General features: G+C 42.8%; 1 protein-coding gene across 1 annotated transcript in view; it reads left to right on the top strand.

Annotated features, from left to right (window-relative positions):
• The window catches only part of Gpr141 (G protein-coupled receptor 141), a 35,345-nt gene extending 22,418 nt beyond the window's left edge, over positions 1 to 12,927 (top strand). The window contains exon 3 of the mRNA XM_042695085.1: positions 11,325 to 12,927. Coding sequence (XP_042551019.1) covers positions 11,339 to 12,256 — 918 coding nt within the window. The 5' untranslated portion in view covers positions 11,325 to 11,338 and the 3' untranslated portion in view covers positions 12,257 to 12,927. The remainder of the gene's footprint in view (positions 1 to 11,324) is intronic.
• The last annotated feature ends 71 nt before the right edge of the window (positions 12,928 to 12,998 follow it).

Below are 12,998 nucleotides of genomic sequence, written 5' to 3'. Positions count from 1 at the left end.
AGCCCTGTGAGCTTTGATGGGTCAGCTGTGGCTCTCCTGAGTCTTTACCATCTAAGCTGGACCATTGACTAGATCTAACCCTGACCACCTCTCAGCCAGATCTTCCATCTCTGTCAGAGCGAGGTAAGGACTTCAAGTCCAAAAAAAAAAAAAAAAGTGAAAAGAAATGAAGAAAGGGCTCACGATTTTCTCCAGGACAAATTAAATTTTGGTGATTAAATTGTGAATGCAGTTTTTAATTTTTCTCTTACAAGGCAGTCTGATGAATTCCTTTTCCAACAGCTATTGACTTTAGAGAATACAGAAAGGACCTTTGTAAATTACTTCTCCAAATCTCCCACTAGTGTTCAAAGTAATTGCCTTTCAATATCCCAATAACTGGTCATGGAGGTATTAAGAGTATGTTGGATAAACCTAGGAGCATTCTCAGTTCAGGAGGACAGGGAATGAATATCTGTGGTGTTGTGAGCCTGTGACACATCCCAGGGTTCAAGACCACTGTTGGGGTCATGGCTAGACTTCTCTGAACCTCAATTTCTTCCTATAACATCTGGAACAAAAATATTCATGGTCAAGACTGCCTTGGAGGATTGTAAATAGTGTATATGAAATATTTACCCCAGTGCCAGGATTGGAGAAAGGTATTGAGGACCCAGAATAGGAATTGTCAACCAATTGTGCCTCAAAAGATGCGCAGTACTAGGAGACTCAAGAAGGAATAATTGTAGACATGAACAAGTATTTCTGTCTACTTGCTCAGTAGCTGGGGTTTAAGGAAAGTGTTGCAGCTCTGGTAGAGCTTATATGTCAACACCACCGTGGACATGTGGTGTTTCCAAAAGAGGTGCTGGGTAATTTCCAAATGAGAGCCCATTTTCCCCTCAGTAGGGACTGGGCATTTCTACAAGAACTGTGAGTAACAATAGCTGGTTGAGTGAAGTCATCTGGATTAAATCTTAGATCTCCTTACTAGAAATAACTTGGCTTAGAGAGCGGAACAATCTTTTTGACTTAAGCTATATTTTGTGTTTTGCACTTACTATAAATCTAAGGCCATAAATAGTTGTGTATTTATGATCACTCTGTTTTTGGATATTACCTTCTGGAAATTGCCCAACATTTATAAACTTCTTAATTCACAAAAATGTCTATCATAGTTATTTATAACATAGAAACATAATGCCACTGACAATTTGATTGGTAACTTGTTGGAGATATCTACTTAATAAGATATTATAGTCATTTTTTTTAAAAAGCAGAAACAAGCAGGATACTGTAAATCCTAGCTATTAAGGAGATTGAGATACAGAGAATCACAATTCAAAGCCAGTCTGGGCAGAAAAGTCCATGAAACTCCATCTCCAAAACGTCCAGCAAAAAAAGACCTGGAGGTACGGCTCAAGTGGTAAAGCACCAACCAGTCGAGCAAGCAGAGCAACATCCTGAGTTCTACTCACAGTACTGCCAGAATAACTAAGTAACTAATAAATATACATGCATATATACATATGTACATACACATTAATACTTTGATAAATTGCTAATGCAAATATGGGTTGGAAATGGCTATATATAATGTGATTATAATGATCTAAGTAACACAGATACATAGAAAGATAACAACAATAAACATGCTAAAGTATTGAAATGAATACAAAAAATAATTCTACTTACCTCATTTTTCTTAGGCTTCATTAATGTAGTTGCCTCTTATTTTGTAATAAGATTAAAAGACAAAAATCACAGACAAAAAAACAATCCTGGTAGTTACAGGAGCAAATGTTGAGCTAAGGGTGAGCATGTGGGCAGATGGATGATGGCAGTGGGGGACAGGGAAGAATGCCCCTGCCGGTGTGCCAGAGGAAACACTTGAGTGAATGGCTGCAAGCAAACAGCCTTCTCCAGTGATTTCTTGTTATGTTTTGGTGTTTGCTGGAACATAAAAAACAAACAAACAAACCAACAAACTTGAAGGTGAAGAAGTTACTAGCAATTCTGAGTGCAGTCTTATTCCAAGATCCCTCCTTAATAGCTGAAATTGAAGATAACCCTACATCCCATAACTTCATGTCTCTTCTACCTCAATTAAGTTCTTGGTATGGCCCTCACGTTTGCATTTGTAAGTCTGAAAGCAAAGTTAGCTTATTTCTTTCGCTTTTTTTAGGATTGCATGCTCAGAGGACACTTTCGTGTCTTAAGATGTTAGAAACCTTGACCTTAGCAAAAGATATTTTTCTAACCTAAGTTGAGAACTTTCCCCTTGTCACTTTGAGGAAGCACAGTACTCTGCAGCTTCTCTTTGGCTTTTTCAAATCGCGAGTATCATGATGCTTGTGCTTTGGGACCATTATTAAGTAAAGTTAGGACTGCTGCAATACCATGGCTCTGACACCAACACAGACAAGCTGAAAATCCAGATGGCTTCTTGGTGACCAGGTGTGGAAGGCATGTAGTGTGGCCACACCAGACACTAGGAGAGATGAAACAGCGTGGTGTGAAATTTCTTCACACTATGCAAAATAGCCTGCAATTGAAAACTGATTGGGGTATTTTGAAAATTTGCATTGAATACTTTTGGATGAAACTGGACAGACAAAGCACAGAGAAGAGAGAACTATTGTACCGGATTTTTGCCTGCCTGAATTCCTCCTCCCTGAAAGTTTATATCAGTATGTTTACTTAACACCTTGTGTTTTAGGGCTGGGGATTCAGTAGGTTCAATGATGTGGTGGCAGGCAGGCAGGCTGGAGCATTCAGGAATTCCACAAGCTCCATCTCATCCCACAGACTTATGTCTTGAGAGCAAAGTGTAACCCTCAGATCACAAGGAGAGACTCTTTGAAGCAACACTTGTAGGATCCGCATTCACCTCAGATTCCGATTCCATATCTCCAGAATGACACAAACTATTGCAAAGTTGGTTGGTTGGTTGGTTGGTTCCTTGTGGAGAATCAGGTGGTAGAATGAGAGCCTGACAGGTGTGATGGATCTATGTGGATCTCACCCTGAACAAACAAACGGAAAGACCTGGGACTTTCAACATCTTGAGCCTACATAGTATGAGGCAGTGTACACCGGCCTGGTAGGTGACCAGAGGTCCTTGCCCTCCCAGGCATAACTCCTAAAGCAATAGAAGAAATTACAACTCAAACTGCACCACCACTCTGGCTCAAACAGAATGCTTTGATCACTGAAGCTCACTTGCTCCAAGCTATCCAGACAAACATTTTTTACATTGTACAGAACAGAAAAAAAATGATTGTCAGACAGTGAAAAACCTGACACTGAGTGTGGGGATCATTCTCTATTCTACTCAGGCATAGCATTCTCACAAATGGATTTCTACAGAGCTGATTTTTTTGTTATTATTGTTTTTCACCTGTTTCCGGTTATTTTTAGACAGTCCCCCCTCCTTTTCTTCCTTGTGGTTTGTGTTTTTGTTTTCGGCTCACTCCGAGAGGATGTTTAATATGGGAGCTGTCATTCCCCCGGTCTTTTCTCAATGCATATTGGCTAAATTGCTGCTTGACTTTCCCAGGGTGAGTGATTAAATTGGCTGCGCCTAGTTCTTTTCAACAAACACAATAAAATGGAATTGGTTGGAAGGATATCTCAAAGGCAAGGAAGTCATTTGTCTGTCTTCAACCTCTCCTTAGAAACCCTGTTCTGTCTCTTGTAATTATGCTTGAGCAGCCATCCAGCTTCCCAGCCATGTTCTAGAGATGAGGGCCTCCTTGTGGGCTTACAACAGACCTCCACCTCGTGGGGGCTTCCCTCCACCTCTCTAGGTTTCTGGAGTCTGCTTGTGGCAGTGATGTGCCATAACACTGTTCTGGAAGGGAACTCAGGCCCTGAGCATAAGTCAGTGACTTTATGTGCTCATTTGTGAAGGCCCTATGTGGGCCTCAGTGTCTCCACAATAGAATGTGTGCATTGGATGCTGTGGTTTTTACGATTCCCTCAACACTGAGATCTCATGCTTTTTGGCTTGTGATCCATGAGTCAGGAGTTTCTTAAACTCTGCAGCTACAACAGAGACAGGAGCCGGTATGGACAAGGAAAGAAAGGGGACAGAGAGGAATGCTGTTAAGACATGACACATCAGGGCTGTTTCCTCACTTTGCATCATCAGGAAGCTGAGCTCAAGGGGGCCATTTGTTGAGGATGCAGCAGGAGGAAGTGAAGCCAAGATGGATGAAGAGCAAAAGGAGATAAGCAGGGGCAGGGCCTGGCCACCCAGAGCCCTTGAATACTGCCATTGTCCCCACTGAGCTGCCTAGGCAGAGAAGCCATGAGTCATACACTTCCCTGTTCTGTCCACATGAAGGCAATCAGTCCCCAGCTCCATTGACTCCCTGTCTTGATTTGGGCTTGGGGTACTGGGGATTACACTCAAGGATTTAAGCATGCTAAGCACACACTCTACCACCAAGTACATTCTCAGCCAGTATCTCTTCTTTTCCTTTCTCATGATCAAAGGTCAGGTTAGCCAGAGCCAGTGGCTCATGCCTGTAATCCTAGCTACTCAGGAGGCTGAGATCTGAGGATCAAGGTTCAAAGCCATTTTTCAAGGTTTTCAGCACAGGCAGAAATGTCTCCATAAGACTCTTATCTCTAATTAACCGCTCAAAAACGTAAAGTAGAGTTATAGTTTAAAGTGGTAGGATGCTAACTTTGAGCAAAAGAGCTCAGGGACAGTACCCAAGCCCTGAATTCAAGCCCCATAATTGACTAAAAAAAAACCGAAAACAATATTCAGGTTAGTCTTCCTCTCCCCTCTCCCTCCCTCTCTCCCTCTTTCTCTCTTGCTCAATAATATTGAGATGTTTCGTTTTCTTTTACAAGTAGAAGGAACAACTTATAAATAATTTATATTAAGCAAACTATAACTATTCTGTTAGTTCTAACATGGCATTGGTTTTCCTAAGCCAATCCAAGAAGACTTCTTCTCGTTTTAAGACTGCATCTGATAGGAAGACGATGTTATTGCTGGTGGGATGCCTGAAGCACATCCCTTCCTCTCTCACCTGTGGCTTCCGTGACTTTGGTTATGTTGGGGCACATTCTCCCAGGCAGGCACTGACTTCACACCAGCCCTGACACTATTTAAACGTGACCAACATAATTACCAATTCATGATAGCACTTAACCACTCTTCATCCTACTGCAAAAATTAGCCTGTGCACTGGGACATTAAAATGTTGTTTGGTAATCTAAAATTCTCTTCGTCACTCATAATCTCTAGCAGGGCCCCACACAGTGTATTTGTAGGTAAGCCGTGCCTGCACATTCTCACCTGTGCTCTCCTCATTCATCTCTTAGTCCCCACAGACAGTTGGTAACTTCCTGCATGTGCACCCAAGTCCTTTCTCAGAGCCTGGTCTCTCCCTAGAGTGCTTTATCTCCCTCCTCTCTCCATCCAGCATTTGAATGCATCCTTTAAGATCCCGTCCCCGATGCAAACCTGAAACCAACATCTGCTACTCCATTTTCATACCTTTCCTCTTGAGTACATCTTAAAATAACTACTGCCCTTCTTGAGTTCTTGAAGCATGTTCACCAACTCATTGGAGTGCCTATAAATAATATAGATATTTCTCTCGAGCCAAACAGAACGAGATGTAAACACAAGGAGATGCTTTATTCATTTCAGAGTCTTTACTACACAAGAAACCCTTAAGATGAATTATTTGTTTACTAAATGATAGGAGAAGTCCACAAGGTTATAGCTGCTCATCTTTTTATACAAGGAGAAAGGCCTTGGCACCTGAGGTCTACATACCCATGAGGGTGTGACTGTCACAAACTTGGCAAGACTCTTATTTTTTAAGACTCTTATTTTGCAGGACTCTTGTTTTGTAGACTATTCTCTGAGAGTGGGTCTGTGGCAGGTTCTTTTTGAAGCAGCCACAGAAGTCACTTCCACCTGTAACTGCTGACATTGTGGTAGTCCTGAAGTCCTGGGCAGTGACCATCAAAGCCCAAAATAAGTCAGCCATTGGGAGGGGCTCTGTCAAGACACAAGAACATTGCCCCCAGCTGAGCCTCATGCAAAGCTACTGCCTGTGGGTTGTGGTTATGGCAGAATAAGAAGCAATATGCAGGCAGGACCGGAGAACCAGAGTTCAGTGGAATGAGGACAGGCTGACTTAGCACAAACTAGTGGACTCTGGTTTTACACAGGGGACTCAGAAGGGGGTCTACCTTCCATACACTATGAGGGTCCAGGGAGAGGTTTTCAGAGGAATGACATCATTTAAGATGCAATGTGAACTTCTGTCTAGTGTTTAGCTGTGCAGTTGAAGAGTATAGAGAGAAGAAACAAGCTGGGAACATGAAAGAACATTCTAGGAATGGTGAGTCTGGAGCTTGGGTGGGTGGGTGAAGCTAGGACTGGAGAGAGAGGAAGTATGCCCTGAAATGTAAAGGGCTAACAGCACAAAAGCTATTCAGACTTCATTCTTCTCATGGAAATAAACCAAGTAGGGAAAATGGAGTAACAATGCTTGGTTTCAGGTTTGCAATGGGTACCGGATCTCGAAGGATGTACAGGAAAATTGGAGTTGGAGGCAATGCGTCATACTGGCTCTCTCAGGTCAATCCAAGAGATCAGGAAAGGCCTCTTGCACAGGACTTGGTGGTTCATAGGCAACTAGAAAGGCAGCCATGCTCCCTGGGGACAGCTTGCACAGGGTCTGTTGATGATTTTGGAAATCCTGACATCAGTTAGTGGTCTACCAGTTATGACTCTGTCAAAGAAAGGTTTCACAATTCAATATGGTTTCCACCATTATTTTACCTATCTAGTTAACAACCCGTTGAAAACAAATACGATAGTGTTGAAAGAAATCTGAAGCACAAATGCACAAGCCCAGGGCTGGTGGCTCATGCCTATAATCCTAGCTACTCAGGTGGCTGAGATCTGAGGATATGGGTTTGAAGCCAGCCTGGGCAAGCAAACCTCAGAGACTCTTATCTTCAATTAACCAGCAAAACATCCAGAAGTGAAGGTATGGCTCAAGAAATAGAGCACTAGCCCTGAGCAAAAAAGCTCAGGGACAGCCCCCAGGCCCTGAGTTCAAGCCCTAGGAGGAGAAAAATAGAGCACACATAACTTCAATGTGGAATTAATGAAATAAAGAAGGAAGGAATGACATGCCTATGCAGATTCTTTTGTGAAGATATCTGGGGATGTCTGGGAAGACCAGCAGACTCTTTGAGCAGTAGAATCTGAGCTGAGACCTCAAGCTGAGAGTGTTTGAACATGGTGAATGTATTTAGGGGAAGAGAAAAATGATGAGATTTGTGTGAGTAGCCAAAATAGCACCAACAAATAACTGTTGTTAATGTGTGGTTTTTTTTAAAGAATTCTCAGACTCCCTGTTTCCATGGAAACAGAAATGGTATCCCATACCCTCTTTCAGGCTGTACCTGGATGGACTGCTCTGCCTGGCAGACAGTATGTATTATATTAGATAACCAGCTGGGTTTGTAATTAAAGACCTGAGTTCATACTAACATCCCAGTCAGCTTCAAGCCAAAAAGGGAAAGAAGCAGTGCTGGCTGGGACTCTCAAAGCCTAATTTACTCTTTTCCCTTTCTGTCTCCTTTCTCTTCTTTTTCTTTTCCTTCATTTTTAATTTTGTTCTGATTTCTTTCTCCTCCCCTTCTTTGTTCCATGTTCCTGATGAATCTTTTTTTTCATAAGTTTATTAAATCATTATAGGTATAACTCTGTACCAAATACCAGCTACCACATGTTATTTTAGTGTGTGTGTATGCGTGTGTGCGTGCGTGGACACATGCGTGTGCCAGTCCTGGGGCTCAAACTCAGGGCCTGGGCCCTGTCTCTGAGCTTCTTTTGCTCAAGGCTCACACTCTACCACTTGAGCCATAGAGCCACTTTTCTGAATATGTGGTACTGAGGAGTAGAACCTACAGCTTTTTCTGTGTATGTGGTACTGAAAAATAGAACCTAGAGCTTCATGCATGCTAAGCAAGCATTCTACCACTAAGCCACATTCTCAGCCCTTTTTGATTTTTAAAGCAATATAGAGTCTTTATATCATAATAGTATGCCTGAAATATTTTATTTGAGTACCTTCTGGGTTTGTTCTTGATTCATTCTTCAAAGTATCTGTGATCCAGACCTCAGGGAAAACTTCAAACCTGGAGCTTCAATATTGAACAGTCCAAACACATATCACATACACTTAGTATTCAAGAAAAAAAGAACTTCTCACTTGATAAAAGCACATTTATTTGACCATGCTTGCCAGGCACAAAGTTCAAGATTCCACATAGAACACACTTAAAAGTTACCAATGATCCTTGTTCTTAAGCACAGTCGCTCTCCCTGGGTATCTCCAGTGCTCCAGGTCCCAGGTCTTGGCCATGCATTTATGACCCTGGCCTGTCTGTCAATACTTCATATCCCACTGCTTCTCCCAGACATTTTAGCTTTCCCAGTCTGGGGGCTATTCTCATCTCTGGATAGCATTTATTCTTTTTAAAAAAATATTATCTTTTAACTTTATTTAGTTTTTGTTTATGTGGTACCAAGGAATTAAACCCAGGGTCTCATGCCCGCCAGGCAAGCACTCTACCACTGAGCCACCTTCCCCCCCAGTATCTATTCTTATGTGTGTGCTGAGGTGTTTTGCAATGAGGACACTTTTTTCCAAGATTTTAATCTTTGAACTTTTTATTTGTGCAGAATTATTTTTTGTAGTCGTAGGGCCTGAACTCTGGGCCTGGGCGCTGTCCCTCAGCTCTTCAGCTCAAGGCTAGCGCTCTACCACTTGAGCCACAGTGCCACCTTGGCTTTTTCTGCTTATGTAATGGTGAGGACTCGAACCCAGGACTCATGCATGCAAAGCAAGCACTCTATCACTGAGCCACCTTCCCAGCCCCTTGTGCAGCCATTTTAATCTTCTACATTCTTTTTCCTTTCTTGGTGGATGCTCAACTCTTCCAGACCCACAAAGTAACAGATTAGAAAATCTTTAGTAGTCTAGGTTTAAATAAACAAATTTGCTCTGATGGAATTGATGTTGCTATGAATGGTTGTAGAAAGAAACCTCTATACAAAGATATCTGATCTGTAAGATGTATAGGACACCATTAAATGCAAGTGAGAATTGTTTCAGATTGCAATGTTTCAACTTCAGTACTGGGAATATAATTCTTTAATGTAATATTAACAGAATAATGTCCATTTTTTCTTATGCATCAGAGCAGAAGCTTTTGTATTTCGTCTGTGTGTGTGTGTGTGTGTGTGTGTGTGTGTGTGTGTGTGTGTCCTAGGGCTTGAACTCAGGACCTGGGCACTGTCCCTGAGCTCTTTTGCTCAAGGCTAGTGCTCTGCCACTTGAGCTACAGTTCCTCTTCTGGCTTTTGGGTGTTAATGTGAGCTAAAGAGTCTCACAGACTTTTCTTCCTGGGCTGGCTTTGAACTGAGATCCTTAGATCTCAGCCTCCTGAGTAGCTAGGATTACAGGTGTGAGCCACTGGCTTACCTGAAGAGGCTTTTGTTAAATTAGCATGCATTGGTAGTACAAAAGTTCTTCACTTCCATATATACAGATAATGTACTTGGCTTGCATTCACCCTCTCTATTGCTCTTTTCTTAAATCCTGGTTTTATTTTTTACTTACAGTTTTTATTGGCTTTCCTCATCTCTTTCCATAGGTGCATATGATATACTGAGATCATATCACCCCCATCTTTACCCTCACCACCCTCTTCTTTCTCCATTCTCTCCTCCTAGTGCCCCCACCCAAAATCCCCCTTTCACATTCATGTCCTATTTGTTTTCTAGGCCTAAATTCCACAGATGAAGTAAGACATGAACTATTTATCTTTCTGAGCTTGGCTTTTCAAATGTGGGGGGTCTCATATATATGTTATATTTTACATATTTTTTCCCCTGGTGCCAGACTCAGATCAAGATCTTTCTGCTTACAACCTATCCCATAGCTGGGATTATGGCTATGCACCGCATGGTTTATTAACTGAGATGAGGTCCTGTTAACTTCCTTTCTAGACTGGCCTCAAACTGCAATCCTCCCAACCTCCACCACCTATATTCTGGATTAAAGGTAAACCACTATACCCAGACATAGATAGTTCCTTGGATCTGGTTTTAAGATAATTGCCACTATAACACAGAATATCCTAGACATGCAAGACTATTCATCTTTATCTTAAAAGAAGTGAGAAGCCATTGAAAGAATTTAAATGTGACATGATTTATTTAGTGAAATTTAAAGGATTTGGTGCCTTAAATCATAAATTAGAATGTGGAATGAGAATCAGGGGGGACTGAGTACTTTGGAGGAAAAATGACAGTTGCTTTGTTATGGAATTGCCAGCATCTAGAGGTAAAATGTGGAAATATGGAGCCATGTCACCTTTCCAATGAGGAGAACTTAGCCAAAGCCTCACTGGATGACAACGGACCCATGATAAGGAAGCCAGTTAAACCCTTATTTTGCTTGCCTACTGATTTGACTTAACTGAGTTTTTTGTCAAGTTAATTGGCACAAGATAGTTCCTGGTGGCTCACACCTGTAATCCTGCTCCTCAGGAGGCTGAGATCTGAGGATCACAGTTCAAAACCAACCTGGGTAGGCAAGGCTGTGAGACTCTTATCTCCAATTAATGACTAAAAAGCCAAAAGTGGAGCTGTGGCTGTAGGGGTAGAACACTAGCCTTGAGCAAAAAATCTCAGGCCCCAAGTTCAAGCCCAGGACAGGTTAAAGAAAAAGGGTTGCCAGCTATGATGGTTTGGTTCAAAACGACACCAAAGTGTGGTCCTCAACATGAAATACAACTCCCATAATGAAATATTAGACACCAATGATGGTACTTTTAGGTGGGATCGTCCACAGGTGATGAGGATTAGCTGACATCATTAAGGTAGCACCCCTGTGGCCCAATCACAGAGGCTTCTATTGAAAGAAGGCAGGACCAGAGGAGATGCAGACACAGCGGGCACATTTCTGCTACCCTACCCGCAAGGAGGTTATCACCAAGGTTGCCCTTGGCCTTACAGAACTATGAGCCAAAATTAATTGCTTTTCTTTATAAAGTCACCAGTCTGAGGGGTTGTGTGTTAGCAATCTAACATGAACTACTTATCAGGATGGCTTACTCCATTCTCAGTCTCTGATGGACACACAGGTGAAGTCATCTTTACTCTTAAGGCACATAAAGTTTATGTCGTGACCAAAGACAAATCCCACAGCCTTTCAGCGCCCAGTGGGAACTCAGCACAAGGCTCTGGGGGCTGGCGGGGCACACACCTGCCTTTTGTCTTTCAGGCGACATCTGGAAGATGGCTGAGCACAATACTTCTGGGAATTCCTCCTGCGATCCTCTTCTGACGCCCCATCTCACCAGACTCTACTCTGTCGTGCTCCTGGGGGGCCTGACAGGTATCATAGCTATCTTGTTCTGGCTGGTGAAGATGAACTCCCGCTCAGTGACCACCACAGCCGTGGTTAACCTGGTGGTGGTCCATGGAGTCTTCCTGCTGACCGTGCCGTTCCGCCTGGCCTACCTCATCCAGGGCACCTGGGCATTCGGTCTGCCCTTCTGCAAATTCGTGAGTGCCATGCTGCACGTGCATATGTACCTCACCTTCCTCTTCTACCTGGTCATCCTGGTCATCAGGTACCTCACCTTCTTCAAGGGCAAGGACAAGGTGGAATTCTACCGCAAGTTGCACGCTGTGGCTGCCAGCGCAGCCCTGTGGATCTTGGTCATCGTGATTGTGGTACCTGTGGTAGTTTCTCAGTATGGGAATCGAGAAGAGTATGACGAACACCACTGTTTCAGATTCCATAAGGAGCTTTCCCGTGACTATGTGCAGATTCTCAACTATCTGATAGTCGTGTTTGTCATCGCCACAGCGGCCCTTCTCCTGGGATTCCAAGTCTTCCTCACCGTCTCCATGGCCAGGAGGCTCCGCCACTCTTTACTGTCCCATCAGGAGTTCTGGGCTCAACTGAAAAGCCTAGTTTTCATAGCTATCATCCTGGTTTGTTTTCTGCCCTATCAGATCTTCCGGATCTATTACCTGTATGTGGTCGGCCACTCCAAGGGTTGTAACCACAGCTTTGCCTTTTACAACGAAATCTTCTTGAGTGTGACAGCAATCAGCTGCTGTGACCTGCTGCTCTTTGTTTTAGGGGGGAGCCGGTGGTTTAAACAGAGGATCACTGACCTGTGGAACTGCCTTCTGTGCTGTTAGCTAACACCAGAGTATTTACTTCTTTATAGGCAGGGCCCGGGGGAAGGCTGGATCAAAACCTTGCTAAAGGATTATAAAATATCAGAGCACTTGTCCCTGCTCATACTTGGTCCCTGTGGTCTCTGAAGGAGAAGACCCAGGAAGCTATAGTTGTACAGTGCTGGCCAGGACACAATGTCTACATGCCCCATCCAGGCAACATGGTCCAACAGGTGCTAGAGATTCATTAAGACTTCTTTAATTTTGAGGTTTAAAACATGATCTTTTTTTGGTGGTGGAGGTTATGTTCAACTACTTTTTTATTTTTTACTTCACTTTGATTAGGTCAATCCTAATCAGAAGCTAGCTCCAAAGGCACAAAACCACACTTGGATAACCAGACAAGAAAGTCCATTCTGTTCACGGCCTGGCAAAACGCAGATAAGGAGATGAATAGAACAAAACATTTATAGATTATCTTAATTTATCCAGATCAAAGAGAAAGTCAGGACTAACACAGGTTTTCTTGATTTGTGTTTAGAAAGATTGAGTTCGACATGGGGAAATAACTGCTCAAAACCACCAATTTTGTTCTGTTTTTGAAAAAGTTCTAAATATGCTGAACACACCTAAATAGTGGTAAAACTACCCACAGAACATTCTGCTGAGCACAGGTGCCTCACGCCTGTAATCCTAGCTAATCAGAAGGCTAAGATCTCAGATCTTGGATCAAAGCCAGCCCCATCAGGAAACTCCATGAGAT

This window comes from Dipodomys spectabilis, unplaced genomic scaffold, assembly GCF_019054845.1.
Source record: "Dipodomys spectabilis isolate Male_0828 unplaced genomic scaffold, ASM1905484v1 ptg000178l, whole genome shotgun sequence".
NCBI classification, from domain to species: Eukaryota; Metazoa; Chordata; class Mammalia; order Rodentia; family Heteromyidae; genus Dipodomys; species Dipodomys spectabilis.
The sequence above is the reverse complement of the archived record's forward strand: the minus strand, read 5'-3'. Positions and strand labels throughout refer to the sequence as shown.